Source organism: Protopterus annectens, chromosome 9.part0, assembly GCF_019279795.1.
Source record: "Protopterus annectens isolate FY-2018-M chromosome 9.part0, PAN1.0, whole genome shotgun sequence".
Lineage (NCBI taxonomy): Eukaryota > Metazoa > Chordata > Ceratodontiformes > Protopteridae > Protopterus > Protopterus annectens.
In genome coordinates, this window is record NC_056743.1 from 690,759,186 (window position 1) to 690,780,506 (window position 21,321).

The 21,321-nt window shown below is 39.8% G+C and overlaps 1 protein-coding gene across 1 annotated transcript in view; it reads left to right on the plus strand.

Annotated features, from left to right (window-relative positions):
- LOC122811453 (major histocompatibility complex class I-related gene protein-like) overlaps positions 1 to 21,321 on the plus strand; it is a 522,120-nt gene that overhangs the window by 327,981 nt on the left and 172,818 nt on the right. Inside the window, exon 4 of the mRNA XM_044083305.1 lies at positions 1,911 to 2,174. Coding sequence (XP_043939240.1) covers positions 1,911 to 2,174 — 264 coding nt within the window. The remainder of the gene's footprint in view (positions 1 to 1,910; positions 2,175 to 21,321) is intronic.

Sequence of the window (21,321 nt, forward strand, 5' to 3'; positions counted from 1 at the left end):
AGGCGAAGAAATTGTGATTTTGGAATGTTTCTGCAAATATGGGGGGGGGGGTGAAAGCTGGAGGCATGGAGTAAGGAGTTGTATTGGGGATATTTACGATAAATTTCTGTTGTTAGTGTATGATCTACATTTCTTGTTACTAAGACATCTAAAAAGCTAATCTGATTAGTGTCATAAGTTATTGTAAATTCAATACCCCATTTGTTTTCATTCAAATAAGTCACAAACTCCTTAAGATATACGATGTTAGATCTCCATACCATCCAGCAATCATCCAAATATCTCCTCCATATATCAATTTCATCAATGTAGATGTTATGAGCTCTGTCATAAATAATTTGGCCTTCAATGTAGGCCATAAACAGGTCTACATATATTGGAGCAAATGAAGCCCCCATGGCTGTGCCTTTGGTATGTAAATAACATTCATTGCCATAGAATATCACATTTTTGGTTAACACATGTTCCACCATGTATAGTAACAGTGTACTGAAACCTGGGGGATATAATTCTGACTTTGTTAACCAATATTCCAAAGCATCTAGGCCAGCCCAATGGGGGATGTTAGTATATAATGCAGAGACATCCAAAGTACACAAATACCACCCTTCCTCAAGCTGTATATCTGGTATTATTCGGAGGAATTCAGTCGTATCTTGTATTCTTGCTCTAACACATTGGAGCAAAGGCTTGAGATGTAATGTGAGAAACTGAGATAATGGTTCAGTGATAGAACCTCTACCCGAGACTATCGGTCGACCAGGTGGATGGTTTGGGTCCTTATGGATCTTAGGGAGGAAGTAAATGTATTGGTTACAAGGATCTGTTACTGTAAGATGATGTTGAATATCTTGTGTTATAATGCCTTCCTCTCTAGCTAGTTGTAAGAATTTGTCTATTTTCTTTTTGAATCCTAGTGTAGGATCAATCACCATATATGTATAGTATCTATTATCTGATAATTGTCGCATCGCTTCAGAATTATATGATGACCAATCCTGTACTACAATGGCACCCCCTTGTCTGCTGTTAGTATTACTAGTTTCTTGTTGTTAGCCATTTCCACAATAGTGTCCATCTCCTTCCTGGACACATTATTCTGTTTGACATGGGAATCCTTGAAAATGAAGTGTAAATCTTTGAGAGTGGAGTTATAGAACATGGATACAATCGGAGGTATGGGTGGCATAAATGTTGATTTATGATATCTGAATCTGGCATCATTATCTAAATTGCCTTCTGTCTGAAAAAACTGTTTCAGGTTGAGTAATCTACAAAACTCAGAGATATCATTAGCAAATGAATCTTCAGAAATAAAAAAAACAGGAATAAAATTAAGTCCTTTATTAAGAATTTGAATTTGTGTTGTGGACAGTGTTGTAGATGAAATGTTTAACACATTGTTTATTTCTGAACAATCAGTTTCAATAGGTCTACCATGTTTTCCACCCCTGTGTTTCCTCCCACCCCGTTTGTACCTTTGGCTAAAGGGCCCAAAGAGTTTCTTCTTTTAGAAGCTGGCAAGTCGGCAGGATGTTGTATACTGGACTCTAAAGTGGTGGAGGAATCATCCCCTGATTCGTCACAACTTGAATTATTCGATTTTTCCGATTTTTTCAGGATAGACCTGGGTCTCTTCTTTTTATTGACCTTTCTATGGGAAGGCTCAAACCTAACATGTTTGTTACTTGAAAAGGGGTGTCCCCCTTCATAATCACTTAAGTCACGGTGACATTTAACCATTTTTTTATCTTTCAGTGTCTGTCCGAAGCTTGGTGTGCGATTGAACCTTGTGGTGAAGTTTACAAGTTGCACTTTATAAAGCATAGTAATTATTAGACATGAAGCATAATTATTCCTCATGTGTGTTGTTCGAGAATTAACTGTTATCCCTCTTTCATCTTCCACAGTTGAACCAGAGGCAAATCTAACTGTCAAAAGAGATGGTGATAATACCAAGCTGAAATGCACAGTTAGTGGATTTTACCCTCGAGACATTGATGTATATTTTGTTAAAGATAAAGACAAAATTGAAACAGCAACAACCACTGGAATTCTGCCAAACAGTGATGGAACATATTATATTGCGAAATGGATAGAAATTGATCCACAAAATAAAAATCAGTACTCCTGCCATGTTGAGCATGAACATTTAAAGTTGAATCGGAAGCTTGGTAAGTAATTTGTTTTTAAACAGCTTTATAAATACATTCAGTGTGCCTTAAATATTAGCATGACATATAATTAATGAAATAAGAGAAGGCCATGTTTGGTAATTAAGCCAAAAAGCAAATGGCTGAAAGTTTCTTTGAGCATTTAACTACAATTAGGTTAGCCTTCCTGTTGCAGTCATAGCTGATATCCTATGTATTACTTAGCTTTGGTCTCATACGTTACTTAGCTTTGGTCTCGTACGTTTTTTACCTTCACAACTTATTCACGCAACATCGTTTTTTTACAGAAAATAAAGCTCCCTATATCTTTTCCTTCCTCAGTGACAATGAGACAAATCAGAAAATATCCTAAGCAATCCCCATGTCAAGTAACCTTTCTCACTTTTAGACACTACAGTCCTTGACTCAGTACTTCCTCACATTAACAGTCTGTCATAATGGAAGAGTAGCCCAAATGGAAGTGTAGCCCAACATGTTCCTCATTACGGAAGAGACAAAGGGAACTGTCTGTGTAAGTATCTGCCTGTACAGTCCCACCATTTACTTAAAACTGCATCCTGTAAGCATCTGTGATAAGAGAGAGGAACTGCACAGCCTGCATAATCGGTTCATTATTTACTGATAAGCTGCAAGGTCTTACTTATCCAAAACTTATCCAACCAGTTCATTCACCCCAAAGCCAGTCCTCAAAAGGTTTTCTTGATATCTGTGTCACACATGTGTACAGTCAATCACTGATTTTAAACCCATTTACTTTTTCAGGAATGCATCTGCTGTCATCCTTCACACTTTCTGTGAAGTAATACTTCCTTGTATCACCCTGGAGCCATCCTTTTCATCCCTGTTGCATCCTCAAAACTATTTCCTTTTCCTATCCCTTATTCTCTCTCTGTCTTTCTTTTTTAATAGTTTCATATCAATACTTTGTATTCTCTTAAGGTCATTGAATGTTTCTGCCATGCTCCTCCTTCTCTGCCACTTTTCTCAAGACTGCATGTGTTAGGTTGTTTTGTTCTCTCTCTTTCTTTGGCTACTAATGCACCAGAATTCTTCCCCTACTCTGTACTGCTTCTATCCTTGAATTCAAAGAGTCAATGAGTCAAAGAAAACTTTATTGTTATTCAGAACTACAAAGCAGTGTAGCTAAGAAATTACAATGCTTCATTCTCAATGCAGGAAACAGTTGCACATATAGACAGAGAAAAATTAATAAAATATCACAACAGAATTTTAATAAGTAGCAATTTGTAAGTAAAATAGGACAGCAGTGACCCACACCCATCCCAGAACAGGAGACAAGGAAGACAAGGAACAATATAAAGGTAATATTGTCAAAATAAAACTGAAACAATAGCAGCATATCTGTGAATAGACTGAATTATTGCACAGTTTGTATATTGCACTTTACATTCCTTCAGTGTGGGGATAATTTTTCCATAACTAGAAAGTATATTCAATGATCTCTCCTTATGACTTCATTGTCATCTCTGTAAGTATTCATTTCCTTGACCTACAGTTTCTTTCTTTTAAGAGAACTAAACAGTTTTAGGAGGACACCAACAATCTTGGCATTCTTCTTGACTGTAGCTTCACGTCTCAGATCGAGTTACTGTCATAGAGTTAGTGAATATTTTGCATCTTTTGCCAAATCTCTCTTTTTTTCATTTTCCCCATCTACTTCAGCCAGCAAACCTCTCAAAGTTCACACTTACTCATATTTTGGACTTGAGCTACATGAAATAGTTAAAATGAAGGAAATACCTATGAACTAGGTTGTAATGTGGAAATTACTGTGGTTAATTGTAATGAATATGTCATATTCTTCCAAAATATCCATGCCTTATTACAGATGCCATTTCTGAACCAGTCAGATGTTAATAAACAGACCTCATATGTAAGGTATTATTGTTGACTTTTGGACAAAGGCCACTCTTGTCTCTTTACATCACAGGAGTTGTGATGTTAAGTGTACATAACGTCTGGCCTGCCTCTGTACTTTAGCTCCTTGCTAAAATCATTTAAAGATTGGCTTCTCCTAATTATTAGTTAACCTTGAGTAGTTTTATGTTATTGTAGACATGCACCATGGAACAAAAATGTACTTCCTCATCACCCTAATCAGAGTAACTTATCATCATTGTGGCAGTCTAACTGCTTAAGACATCACAGGAACAGTCTGCTCATTTCTCTGTTTCATTTTTCCAGTTGATGTGGTCTGTCACACACTTTTACTGAATAAATTGACAAGGTAGGCCATTGTCATTCTATTTTGATCTGATTCAAACAGCATATCTGGTGCAGATCAGGGAAGATGGTTTGTGACAGTCTTGTGTCATTAACAGTTTCTACTAGAGTGGCTTTAGGTAAGTGCTGGGGTCTCTGTTTACAGTATTTGTAAATGTTGTTGGATAGTCATTGCAGAGTAAGTTCCAAGGTGAACTTGTAGAAACCATTAGTTTCAATCTGACCTGATTCAGTTTTATGAGTTGTTTATGTTGGAACCTAACAGAAGTAATAAAGCTGATAATGTGTCTATCGACTTCAGTAAAGCCTTTAACTTAGCACCTCACTGAAGAAAGGTAAGCAAATTAAAAAGACTTAGAGTAGGAAAGAAGCTGACTTAATTGAAAGAATAATGTCTGGGTGCCATGAGGCAAAGAGTAGCTGTTAGACAAACCCACCCAAAAGAAGCAAAAGTGGTGTTGGGATTCTAATGGAGTGCTTTTTGGTGTCTCTGAATCAGACATCACAAGGGACATAGAAAAAAACAGGATCAACCTGTTTGTGGATAACACTGAAAGGGAAGGAAGAGTGAACAATGGGGAAGCAAGTTTTCAGTGGGTCATGAAGAAACAAGGAATGTGAGCTGAGAAATAACTTCTAATATTTGTTTAATGCACTGGTAGTGTAAAGTACAACTTGTGAGCTATAGTTATACCAAAGCAGACTACCAGTTGGAAAGCGTGACCACAAGTAGCACATATCAGGAAAAAATACCTTGGCATGATAGTAACAGCAAAAATGAACCAGGGAGACAAAATGAAAAAGTAGTAACTAGCCCATTAAGCTGCTGAGCTGTATCCTTTCAGGAACAGTCTTCATGAACAGAAATGCTTTATTAACCCTCTTTAGACCCATGGAAAGACCCCTGGTGGAGTACTATGTTAATTTATGTTGCTTGAGGGGAAAGGATATCAAGCTAGTTAAGAAGGTACAAAGTAAAGCTTTCTGGGTAATAAAAGAAAAGAACCAGGAACCACAAGTAGTGAAGGTAGAGGCCCAGGAACCAAACAAATCAAAGTCCAAGTCATAAATCCAATTTATTGACAGCAAAAACAGACCAAATGCAGTAATGCACTTTTGTCTTTAGCAAAGACTTCTTCAGAACTGCTTGACATGGTTATCTCCAACCTTAAATAATCCTAATACATCATGTGATCATCATGTGATCAAACATTCAGACAATTTTAATTGATATTCGCAACAATTCTTGTTGAAGTTTTATAATCAATGTTTTTACCAAACTAAAATTGAGTCATGTGAATGTTTGATCACATGTTGATCACATGATGTATTAGGATTATTTAAGGTTGGAGATAACCATGTCAAGCAGTTCTTGAGAAGTCTTTGCTAAAGACGAAAGCACTTGACTGCATTTGGTCTGTTTTTGCTGTCAATAAATTGGATTTGTGGTTTGGACTTTGGTTTGTGCAGTTCCTGGGCCTCTACCTTCACTACTTGTGCTTTCTGGGTAATAATGGGAATGGAGGACGAGGGGTAAAAAAAGAGGTGGGATAGATGAGAGAGAGAGAGAGACAGAGACAGAGAGAGAGAAGAGATGATCCTGATATACAAGACATTTGATGAGTAATGTGATGGCATATAACTCATGAGGAAAAACAGAAGAAGTGTAGGCAAGCAAGCCCACCAGATTAGGGATACAAAGTTCAACCTAGACATTAAAAAGCACTTTTTTCATGAAAAAGGTAGAGGATAAATAGAGCAGATTCACATTTTTTATCAGTGACAAATGATGCCCTGGGAAAAACACTAATCAGCCAGTGTTTCCTCCTTCAGCCAGAGTCCAGAGTTAGAAAAAGTCCTCCTGAGTTGAGGATGAAAAAAAGGAAAGAAAAAACTGCCATGTTGCTATGTTGATACATACTGGTCCTTCTCCTTCCTGTCTCTTGTAAAGAAACTGTATCAAAGAGCTATGCCTTGTCACAGTTGTTAACACATATGCATCAGCCGGTATTTTATATAATTTATCAATCATTATTGCATAAATGATTACCAGCAATCGGGCTGACATGCATGGACAAATTGAAGAATAGCAAAAAAGGCCAGCATCACAAGGACGCAAATTCACTGATGAAGGCTAGATGCCGAAACCGGTCTGAATTGTGATATAATAAACTTTGGTATTTTATTTGCATCCTTGTGGTGCTGGCCTTTTTTGCTATTCTTTATATGTGTTTGTTTGGCCGTTTGCATCAGGTACCGTTTGCATCAGCCGTACCTGCTAGCTGTTATGTGGGAGTGTTTTGATGCATGGACAAATTGGCATGTCTTCTAAAATGACAATCATGCAGATATGACCAGGCTGCCTCCTCTTTTGCCCCACCCTAGCTATGGTGTTGAACAGATCACCTGAGTCAATAGTCAGCTTTAAGACCAGATCCTTTTATTAAGGTCTGGGATATGTCTTGAGCTGACATGAGAGGCAAAGAGGTGCAGGGAAAGGATACTAGCTATACAAATAAGGCATACTAGAAAGACGGCTTGCCTTTTTCCAGTATCACACCTTTGGAATGTGAAGTCTGATATGTTGCAGTCATGTGGTACCAAGACAAAAATTAATTTTGCAGGTGATTCCATTATTTTCTTATCTGTGGGCACTACCCAGGTTGTGAGTGTCATATTGCAGTCTTTATTGAATAATGTAGGAGCTTGTCTTACAGAGTACTTTCTTTTTTGCCTCCCCAGTCCTTGCCCAGTGGCCACACTACTGGCACCCAGTTGGTATATTTGTTTGGTGGGCATGGGAGCTGGAAATTCCCTAGATGAGCAAGAACCCTACAGCTAAATCATTCCACTCAGGAATTCTGATTGGCTCTTCTGTTCCCTGTCAAGAGTCAGTTGGTAGGGATCATTCCAACTTGCTAGTCTTGAAGGGGCACCCTGCACTCTTGCCATGAGAATTGCCCCTCTTCCCTTGGTAGCTCTTTTAAGATCTTCTATCAATGTCCCCCAATAGCAAGCATGTCTCCATACATCAGTTTCCCCTTCAGGTTCCCAGTCCTATGCATCATGACAATGCAAGCTAATCAGGCTCAATCTCCACAAAATAATACCTAGTACTACTACTAGGTGTCACCCTTGTGGCAAGTCAGAGTAATTCCCCCTCCCCAAAGATGGGTGAACTAAAAAAGGCTGTTCACTTCCATCCTCCTTGGCCAGCTACTATTAGCTCCTGAGCTGTTAACCAAACCTGTGTCCCTGCCAGAACTATCAGGTGCCCAAGCTGCTCATTGAACTTGGGTGGCCTGGGTCGTAGTCAGGGCTTTATCACTGTAGGCCACCAGGCTGGGACTGTACATGCCTGAAATGCTAGAAATGGATCCATATTGGTAAAGGAGATCACTGTCTGTTATGGATAGGATACAGGAGAGGATGAGCTCTAACTAGAAATGCTGAAAGATCATGTTCAAAGGTCAGACATACCTGACAAAGCTGAAAGATAGAGGACTTGTTGGGTAGCATCTGCCACTCAATTATGGATTTCTTTTTAAACAAAAACAAATATAAATATACACATATGAACATAAATGCATTTACTAAGTAAAATAAGAAATACAAATATGTTAGCATGCTTGTTGCATGCAGCTCCCATGTAGTCGGTCTATGATGTCATGCTTAGTACTATGATGATGTGATTTTATGGGCAGCTGTAGTTGGAAGCAAGCTAACAGTGGTGTGTAGAACAAAAAAAGGAATAAAAAGCAAATGACTACAAAATGAGCACTACTACAATAGTAATATTTAATGAGTAAGGTGATTATTCACTAAATATTCCTATTGTCAGAGTGCAGTTGTTCTTCTCTTAGTATGCGTTCCAGAAGTAGAGAATGAAAATTTTCTGCACCTGAGAAACAGCAACACTTCATCCCCCTTCACAGCTGAGCCTGTAAGGACATGAACAGGAAACAAACTGCAAAACAATATAAATTATTGTTTTATGTGAAAATAAAGACCCAAACAGCCACTGTACAACAGAGACTGCCTACATAAGGCAGAGACGGAATGCAGATTTAGCACGCTGTTTCATGCCTTTGAACATGATCTCGAAGGTAATACACACTGGTCTAGATTAATATGATTTTCAGTGTTATGTGGATGGCTGGGACAGTACCTGTGGAGTGACATACTGGGGTAGTGATCTTATTTTCAGAAAAAGAACAAGAGGCTGTGCTTCAGTTATGGAGAGATCATAATTTTCAGTATCCCTGCAAAAACATATATCAGGGTGCTAGAAAGGAGAATTCATCTAAAAGTCAACCCTCAGAATGAGAGGAGCATTGCAGATTCAATCCTGGGCATGAAGCAATGGCTTACCTCTTTATCCCATGTAAGTAACGCAGGTATGTGAGAACAAAGCCATGGAACAATGGCTTACCTCTTTATCCCATGTAAGTAACGCAGGTATGTGAGAACAAAGCCATGGAACAATGGCTTACCTCTTTATCCCATGTAAGTAACGCAGGTATGTGAGAACAAAGCCATGGAACAATGGCTTACCTCTTTATCCCATGTAAGTAACGCAGGTATGTGAGAACAAAGGCATAGAACAATGTCTTACCTCTTTATCCCATGTAAGTAACGCAGGTATGTGAGAACAAAGCCATGGAACAATAGCTTACCTCTTTATCCCATGTAAGTAACGCAGGTATGTGAGAACAAAGCCATGGAACAATGGCTTACCACTTTATCCCATGTAAGTAATGCAGGTATGTGAGAACAAATCCATGGAACAATGGCTTACCTCTTTATCCCATGTAAGTAACGCAGGTATGTGAGAACAAAGGCATGGAATAATGGCTTACCTCTTTATCCCATGTAAGTAATGCAGGTATGTGAGAACAAAGGCATGGAACAATGGCTTACCTCTTTATCCCATGTAAGTAACGCAGGTATGTGAGAACAAAGCCATGGAACAATGGCTTACCTCTTTATCCCATGTAAGTAATGCAGGTATGTGAGAACAAAGCCATGGAACAATGGCTTACCTCTTTATCCCATGTAAGTAACGCAGATATGTGAGAACAAAGCCATGGAACAATGGCTTACCTCTTTATCCCATGTATGTAACGCAGGTATGTGAGAACAAAGGCATGGAACAATGGCTTACCTCTTTATCCCTTGTAAGTAGCGCAGGTATGTGAGAACAAAGGCATAGAACAATGGCTTAGCTCTTTATCCCATGTAAGTAACGCAGGTATGTGAGAACAAAGGCATGGAACAATGGCTTAGCTCTTTATCCCAAGTAAATAACACAGCTATGTGAGCATTCAGTATTTCCAGTCATGGGCATGGAACAATGGGGTAGCTCTTTGTTCCAAGTAAGTAACACAGCCATGTGGTAAAGTACAATTGTCTAAAATCTTACCATAACGGTAGATGTACTTGCCATCACTGCTGCAGTATTCTTTGCATTTGGGATTCCCTGCCATGGAAGCCCATCATTGGCCAGTATACCAAAGACTTTCTGTTGCTTTTAAAGGTACGCCTGAACATCACCCTAATGCTTCTTGCATAACATAAGGCATAAAGGTGACATTCAGGCCCACCATAAACAGAACTGATTGCCCCAGTAGGAACGCCCATCCAAGGAACCCAAGAGGTAACCTCTACATCCAGGAAGGCAAAGAACTAAGGAGATGGAGGGAGGGAGGGAGCGAATACTGCAACTGTGACGGTAAGGACATCTACCGTTATGGTAATATTTATCACAACTGTACTATGTCCTTTCTTTCACTGCTGCAGTATTCTTTACATTTGGGAGAGTGCCAAAGCTCAAGAGGAAACTTGGGGGGGGGGGAGTCCCCTAAGAAGTCAAGGAGAATAGCACTAGCAAAACTAGCCCTAGCTCTACATACACCATCCAAGCTTGTAGTGCTTAGTAAAGGTATGCACAGAAGACCAGGTAGCTGTTTCAAAAATATAATTAGTATATAAACCCTTGAAAAATCACCAGAAGAAGCCACAGCTCTAGTAGAATGAGCCCTGACTGAAGAAGGAAGGCTCTTGCCATGAAAAGTGTAACAAAAGGAAATAGCCTTAGAAATCCAAGAAAAAATAGTTTGCTTGGATATAGCTAGACCCAAAGAGCTGGTATAAATAGAAACAAATAACTGATCAGATTTTTGAATAGTCTTAGTCTGATTCAAACAAATTCTGAGTTCCCTATGCACATCCAAAGTATGCAGCACCCTCTCACTGTCAGACTGTGGAGAGGGGAAAAAAGTAGGCAGATTAATAGACTGATTAAGGGAAAGCTCATTAACCACCTTAGGCATAAAAGAGGGATTAGGACAGCCTGTCCTCATGAAAAATCAAAAAAGGAGGACAAGTCATAAAGGCCTGCAACTCAGACACCGATCTGGCAGAAGTAAGAGCTAACAACAGAACAGTCTTCCAAGAAGAATGTTGCAAGGAACCTGAAACAACAAAAGGAGCCTGAGTCAACTTCCCCAAAATAAAATTAAGATCCCAGGGAAGCAGAACAGGCTTCCTGAGAGGTCTAATATTAAGGATGCCTTTGAGAAATTGTTTAACCTCGCATCTAGAAGCTAAAGGATGAGATAAAGGCAGACAAGCAGAGATGGCTGACAAGTGGGCCTTAATAGAAGAATAGGCCAAACCAGCATTGAGCGACTCCTACAAGTAAGAGAGAACCAAAGGAACATCCATAGTAAGTGGGTTCAGGTTACGAGACAGACACCAAACAGAAAACTGCTTCCATTTGGATAAGTAGGATTTCGTGGCTTCCTGCAGGACTTGCAGCATGTCCTCAGAAAAAAGGTGTCTGTGAGGAATAAAAATCCTATCACCCACAATGTCAGATGAAGCATGGGCAGGTGGGAATGGAGGAGAGATCCCTTGTTTTGTGTGATTAGATCCACCCTGTGAGGTAACTTGTGATGATTGCATTTGGCTAGATTGCAGAAGTAGAGGGAACCAGTGCTGCTGTGGCCAAAAGGGAGTCACAAACAAGATTTTGGGGGCATCCTGTTGAATTTTGAACAGGACTTTCAGAATGAAAGGATGGGGAGGAAATGCATAAAGAAACATCCCCTTCCAAGAAAATGAGATGGCATCCACCTTCCATACGAGAGGACCTGGGACTCTGGCACAAAACAGAGGAAGTTGTCTGTTCAGAGGGGAGGCAAAAAAGATCCACTTGAGGAGTACCCCGCTGGTGAATAATGTCCAGAAACACATCACTGTGAAACATCCATTCATGGGACTGAGTTAAGGACCTGCTCAGAGTGTCTGCGATAATGTTCTGACCAGAAGAGATATAAACCACCTGAAGAGTCACTTGATACTCGACAACAAGATCCCATACCAGAAGTGCTAACCAGCAAAGAAGGTAAGATCTTGTTCCTTCCTGTTTGTTGATATACCACATCACTGTGGTATTGTTTGTGAATACCTTGAGAGGCCCTGGACAGAAAAAGAGGATGAAAGGCCTGAAGGGTCAGCAGAAGAGCTCTCATCTCTTTGACACTGATGTGCTCCAACCGCTGGAAAGGCAACCATGCCCCCTGTACCTTTAGGGAGCCAAAAGCCACTCCCCCAACCCATGTCTGAAGCACCTGTGAAAATTCCTGAGAGGGAAGAGGATGATGAAAAGGGATCCCTGGGTTCAGAATCAACTGCTGAATCCACCAGTCAAGTTCCTGTTTGAGACCAGGAAGAAGAGCTACAAAGTCTAGAAGATGTGCATATTGAAGCCACACTGACGTCAGAAACCACTGAAACTTTTTCATGTGAAGTTTCGCCAAAGGGAGCATCAGAATGGTGGATGCCATGAAACCCAGAGCTCTCAGAAATTTCCTGTAGGCAATGGAAGCCAGAGGAATAAGGGTGTGAAAGAAAGAAATGAGAGTTAAAGCCTTCAGAGGGACAAGGATGCAATCATAGGCACCGACTGAATCCTGTAACCCAGAAAAATATGATCCTAAGAAGAAGTCAGAGAAGACGTTTTGAAATTTCTTGTGAACCCCAGGTTCTGAAGAAGGGAAATGGCAAAATGAAGATTTTGGAAAACAGACTCTGGAATGGATGCCTGAATCAACAGATCATCTAAGTAAGGAAATATTTGGCTCCCTTGAAGTCTGCAGAAAGCAATCACAGGAGAAAGGCATTTGGTGAACACCCTTGGGGCAGTAGAGAGGCCAACAGACAAAGCAGAGAACTGAAAATGCTAGGAAGAAACAGAGAAATGTTAAAACTTTCTGAAAAGAGAATGGATCAGAATATGGAGATAAGCATACTTGAAATCCAGAGACACCATACAGGCCTGAGGGAGCAAAAGAAGAAAGAGAATCTGAAGAGACAACATCAGAAAGGAAGGCACTTTTAAAAAGTGTTTAGGTGAGAGAAGTCTTAAATAGGTCTCCAAGTGCCCTCTTTTCTTGGCACTAGGAACAGTCTGGAGTAGAACCCTTTCCCCCTTTGGGACACAGGTACCTCTTGAATAGTACCCTAAGTCAAGAGAATTTGAAGATCCTCTGGGAAAAAGGGAAGCTGTGCCTCAGAAGGTTGAGGAATGCCCATAAAAGGAGGGCAGGATTTCCACACCATCAAGTACCCCTAATGAATGATGGACAGAACCCAAAAATCTTGAGTAATCTGAAGCCAAGCAGGAAGAGAAAAAGAAAGGCAAAGAGAAAGGGGAATCCAGCTGGGAAGAGACGGATAGTCATACGGCATCTGGTTTGTCTGGAAAGGAATGCTTTGGAAACCCTGAGAACTGAGTAGCCTTAGCAGGAGGAACCCATTTGCCACTCTTCTTGCCTTTACTAGAAGGGCAGGAATGTCTATGAACAAAGGCAGGCTTAGCGGGATAGTTTCTCTGAAATTTACACACAGGAGAAACAAATACATGTTTAAGCTCCTGTAAAGCCTTACCCTTATCCTGAAGGGACTTAAAGAAACCAACAGCAGCTTCCCCAAAGAAAGGTTTAGACTCCAGGGGAGCATCCATCAGCTTAGATTTAATCATCAGGCAGAGGCTGGAGCATAAGTCAAGAATATCTCCTCATAACAGAACCAAAAACAGCAGGCATCTGCCGCATCATATCAACATTTAATGGAATGATGAACAACTTGAAAGGATGTCCCTAGCAAGGAAAGAACAGAAGTTGTACCCTCAGACTCAGGAAAATCAGAAATAAGTTAACAGGCCTAAGAAAGAAGAGCCAACACAAACCTAGACATACGATTCTGATAATTAATAGCCCTAAAAGGTAGGGTAGCAGAAGTATAAGCCTTTTTACTTAGCCATTCCATAATTCTGCTGTCTTTTATCACAAGGCAATAACTTGGGCAAAGGAAGCAATTGAAGCGGCTTATCGGAGGCTACAGAGGCCACAGAAGGGTCAGTAGCAGGACATTCATACAAAAAGAAATAATCCTCAAGCTCCCTATAAAACCTATCAGGTTTCTTGAGAGCAGGGGGTAAATAACCAGGAACATGAGAGGCATTGGAAAAAAACATCCAGCAAAGCAGCCAAAACAGAAGGAATAGCCACAGGTTTAGCAACTCATAGCACCTCCTATGGATATCAGGGACCTGAGCACAATCCCACTTAAAAAAATCTATCATCCTAGATCATGTATCCCTAAAGGAAATTTCCTCAAAAGGAGTATCAGGACTAATAGATTCCTCCTCCTCTGACCCATAGTCCAAAGGAGAAGGAATATGAGTGGAATAAGTCAGAGATTCTTCATCAGAATCAGACTCATTCTTAAAAGAACCCTGTTCTCTAGGCCTTTTAAGGAGAGTAGAGGACCAAGGAGGAGCAGGAACTGAAACCCCAGGAGGAGGTTTTAAAGACATTAAAGCAAAAAATAGCCCCTGAGTGAAAGCCTGCCATTCACTTTGAGGATCCCTATTAGCAGAAAAAATGTTTAATTTTTTTGTTTCTTTTTTAAGGGAACATCCCCTCCAAAAAACTGAGAAGACTTAGACCCAGGACAGTAGTCGAGAACTGTAGTAGGAACTTTTTCCCCAAATAAAATCAGAGGAACTCCCTTAGGCCCTTCAGAAAAAGATCAGCTGTGGTCCCCCTGAACGTCCAAGACAGATGCCTACAAAGCCTCTTCAGATGTGCTGCCAGTCGGAACCTCACTGGCCTCCAACACTGTCACTGTAGAGAAATCCAACAACACAGCTGGGCAGGCCTCTGAGTTTGTAACAACCTCGGGAGAAACATGTGGCAGAGGTTGGACAGTGAAAGATTCCAGTCGTACCTTTTTCACCTTCTTCTTCCCTAAGGGCTGACCCTTGGGGGCAGGAGATTCCATCCATTGCATCATTAGTAAGAAGCTTAAGATGCTGATTCTCAAGATACAAGGAAAGGGAAGAAAGTCTACTGTGAAGGGTTTTCAGAACAAGTGTCTGGCGAATAGAACAAGATGTATGACCATGAGATGCTTCTAGACAATAAAGACACTTATCGTGGCAGTCTTTAAAGGAAATCTGTCTCCCACGCTGGCATTTACCCTTCCAGGATGATATTAACCCCAAGGAGCACAAAAAAGCAAAATAAAAAAAAAAAACAACAAACCCACCCAATGGGGAACTTACCTGCACTGCAAACAAGCAAAGGTAATTACCGGAGAATGAAAATGTGTTCAACTGGCAAAACAGATGCAGGTAAACAGACTGATGACTGAAAAGATGCATTTGGACTGGTGACAAAGAAGTTCTGTTTATAGTGGGCCTGAATATCACCTTTATGCCCTATGTTATGCAGGGAGTGTTAGGGTGACTTTCAAGCATACCTTTAAAAGCAAAATGAAGTCTTTGGTATACTTGCCGGATGTCGGCCTTCCACAGCAGGGAATCCTGACTATAAAGAATACTACAGCAGTGAATGTAAGGGTATCTCAGTATATCCAATCCTGGGCAACAAACAATGGCTTAGCTCTTTTTCCCAAATAAGTAACACGGGTATGTGAAAACTCACTATATCCAATCCTGGGCATGGAACGATGGCTTAGCTCTTTATCCCAAGTAAGTAACATAGGTATGTGAGAACTCAATATGTCAGGTGTTTTTTTTTTTCTTTTTTGGGCGGGGGGGTAGTCTCTTACTGGGCACATAAAGCAAGGAAACTAACTCAATGAGAAACCACTCCATTAAAGAACAGGCACATGTACAACATATGTATACACATGCACACACACACACACACACACACACACACACACACACACACACACACACACACACACACACACACACACAGGTTCATAGGTGTTTACTAGGCTAATGACCACAAGGGCCTTTTTAAGCCTAGCCATGCATTCCAAATCTCTGACAAGTTCTGATACCCTTGATAAGTGTAAGCATGGGCCTGGGAGATAAACCATTTACAGGTTACCTGTTTGCATCAGAGACATAGGTGCCAAACCAGGGATGAACTTCTGATTTCCATGTACACACAAACACACCAACAGCTGCATGCACAACTATGAGCAATTTTGGTGATTAGCCTCTTCAGCTATGGCATGTCTTTGGGATTTTGGAGAAAACTGGAGTCCCAGTTAAGCCCACATGAACACAGGGAGGACATTCTGGCTCTGTACAGAATGCATCTCATAAGGGAACTGAACTGGGAAACTAAGTGCAGTGAGAAAGCATCCCTCACATGGCGTAACAGGCATTTAGTGTGCAGCACAGACTGGAAATGATACATTAACAGTACTGTAAGGCAGTTTGTTCACCTGAAATGCTATGCCAGTTAATATGCTCTGTGCAGGAAACTGCACCTCATTTTATCTTGTATGGATATGGGGCAGATCTTCTCTCTCTATTCTGAATGACCAGCCGGTCATCAGTGGACAGTTGTTTCTAATAGCATTAAGTAAGATCATTGTGTTCAGACATCTATATGTGATATAGCTAAGACAGCACCGAACAGTAAGTTGATGACAATTTGTTAGCTGTATGGGTTCACTAACTAGTTGCATGTGGTTGGAGAATGAAAGTATTCTACCTAGTTATGTTTAATTAAGCCACTCAGTTTCAATTAGTCTGTGAGAATACATTTATTTGAGTAGATTTCTGATGTTCTGATATAAGGCTTCAGTTATATTTTCAAGAATTTTACTGATGAGAGTGAAGTAAATAACTCCTAGAAAAGTTTGTGTGACCCTTCCCCATTTATCTACGACAGGAACTAGCAATAGTTTGATGTATTATCATCTTTGTTTTGATATTGCTTTTGTTTTTAACTAACAGTAACAGGAACATACCTCCTCTCACTCAGCTCAGGCCTGTTGTCTATGAAGAAGTTCTAGTTGCTTTGAATATAAAATAATAAACACACATCTTCTCCTTTACGTTTTGACTTGCCTAGATCTTTTTGCAACAGCCTGGTCTTCATAGATGTCTGTTTGTTATTAACACTATTTGCATTTGGAGCACTTAAAATGCTCATATTAAATGGCTGCATGTTTACTAAAGCCCTATAACAATGCACTTGCATACATCCTGGTTATCTTGACTTTGCCACAGGAGACTCATACATTGTACCACTGTACTGTGCTCCAGCAGGGCAGATGATTGTACTGCTTTTAATGACTTATCTACATCCATTACTTAGATCATTCACAAATGTTTTGGACCTTGCATTCTTCATTAGGCATACTTGAATAACAAACATTTGTTGATATTTCATTATTGGCCTTTGTTAATATTAGTAAAATATCACTGACATATGTCCCATATCTATAGGGCCCCTTTGCTGCTGATCCATCTCACAGTAGCCTGTCAGTACTCTGTGCCACTCATTTTGAAGACATGTTATGTTAGGCTGATATGTATGCTTATGTATATGCAGAACTTGATTTTAAACATGTTTGCAGAAACTGATATGTATTGGCTCTTGCATTTACATTACAATTCTCAGCATTTTCAGTGTATTGTTCGATCACAAAATTGGGAATCTTTATATTTTTAATACAGTCTTCTATCTGCACTGCAACACTGAAAGGATTTTAGACCCCTTTACTTGCAGTTCTAAACTGTGTTCAGTGCAGTATTCTGGTTTTATCCCTTATTCAAATGTTACACTACACAGACATTTTTAGTGTGCAAAGTTGTGCAAAGGAGTGGCTCTCTTGTGAATCTCAGTACACTTTGTCTTTAATCATGCAAGGCTATGAAGTGATTCTTCACCAGCATGACACTTTATGCACTAATTTTAAAAATCCCATCAGCAGTCATTTTGAAGATGAACAAACTGCTGTTATAATCTGCAGATACTCTTTCCCCTCCAGTAAGGAAATTGTACTGTACTCTCATAAGTTAGTCTTTTGTTCTTCTGTCTTCTGATGTACAGAAGGTCTGAGAACTGCCCAGAAAGGTCTGGTCCCTGATCAAAAATGCATTTCTATATAACTATTATATTTTCTTCCCCATCATCATTAGGGCAGTCAAAGTAAGAAGTCAATGGTTACCAAAGAAACGATACATCATTGATTTGCAAGAGATACTGCTTGGGAACACTGGCAATCCTCGGGTAGTATTAAGGATGACTTATTTTGTTTGAAGGTATGTCATGCCACCAGAGTCACTCTTAAAGTTGTTAAATCTTACTGCTTTCACATGAAAAATAAGGTGTGGTTTCTCCAGCCTTGGAATTTTTTGCAAGAATGTAAATCTTTATAAAGTTCTTCCAAGACTCTCCAATCCCTTACTTTGCCTTCCAAATAATAATACTTTACTATTATGAGAAATTGCTAATGTTTTTTCCTGTCTATTTCTTTTTTTGCCTGCATCCTACCAACATTGTCCTTTCTTTCTGATGCTGTTTCCTTACTGCAAGTCACCATTACATCCTGGTTTTAAATAAAGTAGAATCCACCAAAAAGTAAGAGCAGTTCGGTTAAGCATGCACCATTCAGGATTTCTTTTTTACATCTTTCAGTGTAGGACCCTTCACTACTAAACCTCTTGTACATGTTTCATATTCTCATGGAATCATTCCTGTCATTTGGAAAAATCAACTATATTCCACTTGCTAAAACACTTTCTTACAAAATACCTTCAGACCATAGTTATGTAACTAGTTTTTATCCTTTTAACAAGTTTTTTTAAAAAAGCAGGACTACTCCCAGCTTTTGGACTTTTGGACTTCACAAATATGTTCTGTCTCTTGCTTATGCAACAGTATGATTTCCATTTGTTGTATTCCTGTTTGCAGTTCTATACTCACTTTTCAGCCTCATCCTGTCCCTTACTGAGTCTGGTCAACCAACAGAAGAGGTCTGTTTTAGACCTTAAGTATAATTTTCATCTGTAAACCACACTGCACTGTTCATCCAACTGAATTTTTTTGCTTTTATGAAGTGACCCTTGCAGTGTTTAAAAAAAAAAGATAGGTTAGCAGCAGTTAATTCTCTCTGTCTCTCTCTCTCTCTCTCTCTCTCTCTCTGCAGCCATCTGCTACCAACCATGTCTCAGAATTCATTCTCAGTCATCCACTCCCACATCTTTTGCACTTTTCTGGTTTATTCCCCATATATATACAATCAGGCAAATTCTGTGTACAAGTCTCCTATAAGTGGGCCGACCGGAGATCAGGAAATCTGGAACAGTGCCATTCTGGTGGCTGTGAAGGGCTTTTTTATTATAACTTTCCTGCTGTCCTGCCCCATACGCAGTATGCACTAATGACAGTGTGGAAGCAGTCTACCAATGCACTTCTGGCGTGTTCCACAATTTGATATGGGGAAATAGAGCTTTTTTTTTTCCTTTGAAGACTATTGCCCTGAGTAGATACCTCCTCCCTTCCCCCTGGATAGGTGGTCCACCAAAAATACCACTGAATCTGTATTCATCTTGCCAAACATTTAAGATTCCTATCAGATACAGATTATTTGGAAATATCAGTTAATTTTCTTCTGAGGGATCAGCTCTGGATCCATTTCTTTTTTTCTTGATCTTATCTAATATTAACTTCTGATGTTTTCAGTCTCCATGTCTTTGTTTGATCAGACTGTCCCAGTCTTCTTAAACCATGTTCTAACTCTGGATTTATTCATTCCCACTTGTAGTGTGATGTCATTTCCTTGTGATACCCACTTGCAGTGTGATGTCATTTCCTTGTGATACCCACTTGTAGTGTGATGTCATTTCCTTGTGATACTGATTTGCTTTCAAAACATCTGCACATTAACACAGATAAAACTAAATACCTTCATGTGCAATCTTCCTGTTTCTCTCAGATCCTTCATACTGCCAGATGTGCAGGTCTCACATTATAAATACTTAGTTTTATGGTGTGATCCTATTTTGTCTTACGTTTCATATTAAATGTGTTTTTCTTAATGCTTCTTCACACCTAAGATTTGAATACAAGATATTTCTTCTCACCTCCAAAGCCAGAAATGCAAAAGAGAAGACCATAATTATACCTAATATTGGATTATTTTCACTACTAAATATATGTTGCCACTGTTCTTACTAGGCCATGTGTTAAATACTAAGAACCTGCAGATTCTTTTAAATGGAATTTGAAGATTTATGGCAAGGATTTAGGAAGAAAAAGAGCAATAAGAAATGTGAAGTTTCACAATGAGCTGTGGCATGCAGGGCAGAGGCAATTCACAGAGACATGTATCACGACTGAATTAAGCTGTTGATATAGCATGCAAATAAGTATATAGTGAAATATCAAATAGCAGCATTATTATAATGAGGGTAATAATGAATCCAAATGGAGGTAAACAATATGGTGAAGCAATTCAGAAATGTATAAAAGTTACAAAATGAGTTCTGACCACCAGTGTAACTGTATACAATAAAACCTTGATGAACAGAGATGGAGAATGCAAAATAATGTTAAGGGTAGCAGCAGGTTTAGCACAAAAGTATACATACAATCAAAGCTAGCAGGCAAGGAGGTTTTTGCTGTCACTTTCCTTGTCACAGAAGAATCACCTGTGCCTAAGATTTCATTTCCTCTACGAAGAAAAACACAAAACCAAGGTACGCTCAAATCACCAGGAATGGAGAGAAGTATAAAACTTTTAAAGGTACACAAGTTAAAAAAGCTCTCATTCACTGCTTCATCTGGTGCAAAAGCAATTCACAAGAATGTTTACATCAATTTATAACCGAAAACAATCATGTATTTCATGTATTATACCCTGCTATGGAATGTTCGTTCTTCAATCTAAGTGAAGATGTGCAAGTCACCATTCTCTAAACAGGGTACAATGTACAATGTATCAGTGCACCACTGAAGCAGTGCCCACAATTGGCACATCTGGCACACATTTGACTTGGTGTTTTCTGTGGACATCTTGTCGGCAGGGCTACTTAAGCCATGAAGCCATGGCTAATGACACTGATAAGAAAACCCACAGACAATGGGAGAGAATGCATACACCACCTCCCTGTCACAGCCACGAAACATTGTTGAATGTGTGCTGGGATTGACCCACTTGCACTGTTTAGATATCTCCACTGGTGTCCTGCAGCATGATCCAGAAACATTTAACAAATATTCACTGTGTGTATAATATTAACCAACGTGTTGATATGCAAACAAATACAGAAGGAGACTGCTGTCATTGGAGATTTTGTGGCAGGTTGAGTAGCAGTGGTGCATGGTGAGGAACTTGTGGAGGACTTTGTTGGAAGGGATGATCATGTGAGGTGGAGGCGGGTGTTGGTTCACAACTTAGGGTCAGATTACATATGGCAAAGATTAACAATGATCCATGCAGTACTAGTAACAGTCTGTGCTATACCAAGCATGGCATGGCCATGCTGTGCTTCAGACGCAGACCAGAGCACAGTTTTCATCATATGCACAGGTAGGGATGCCCACAATGACAGATA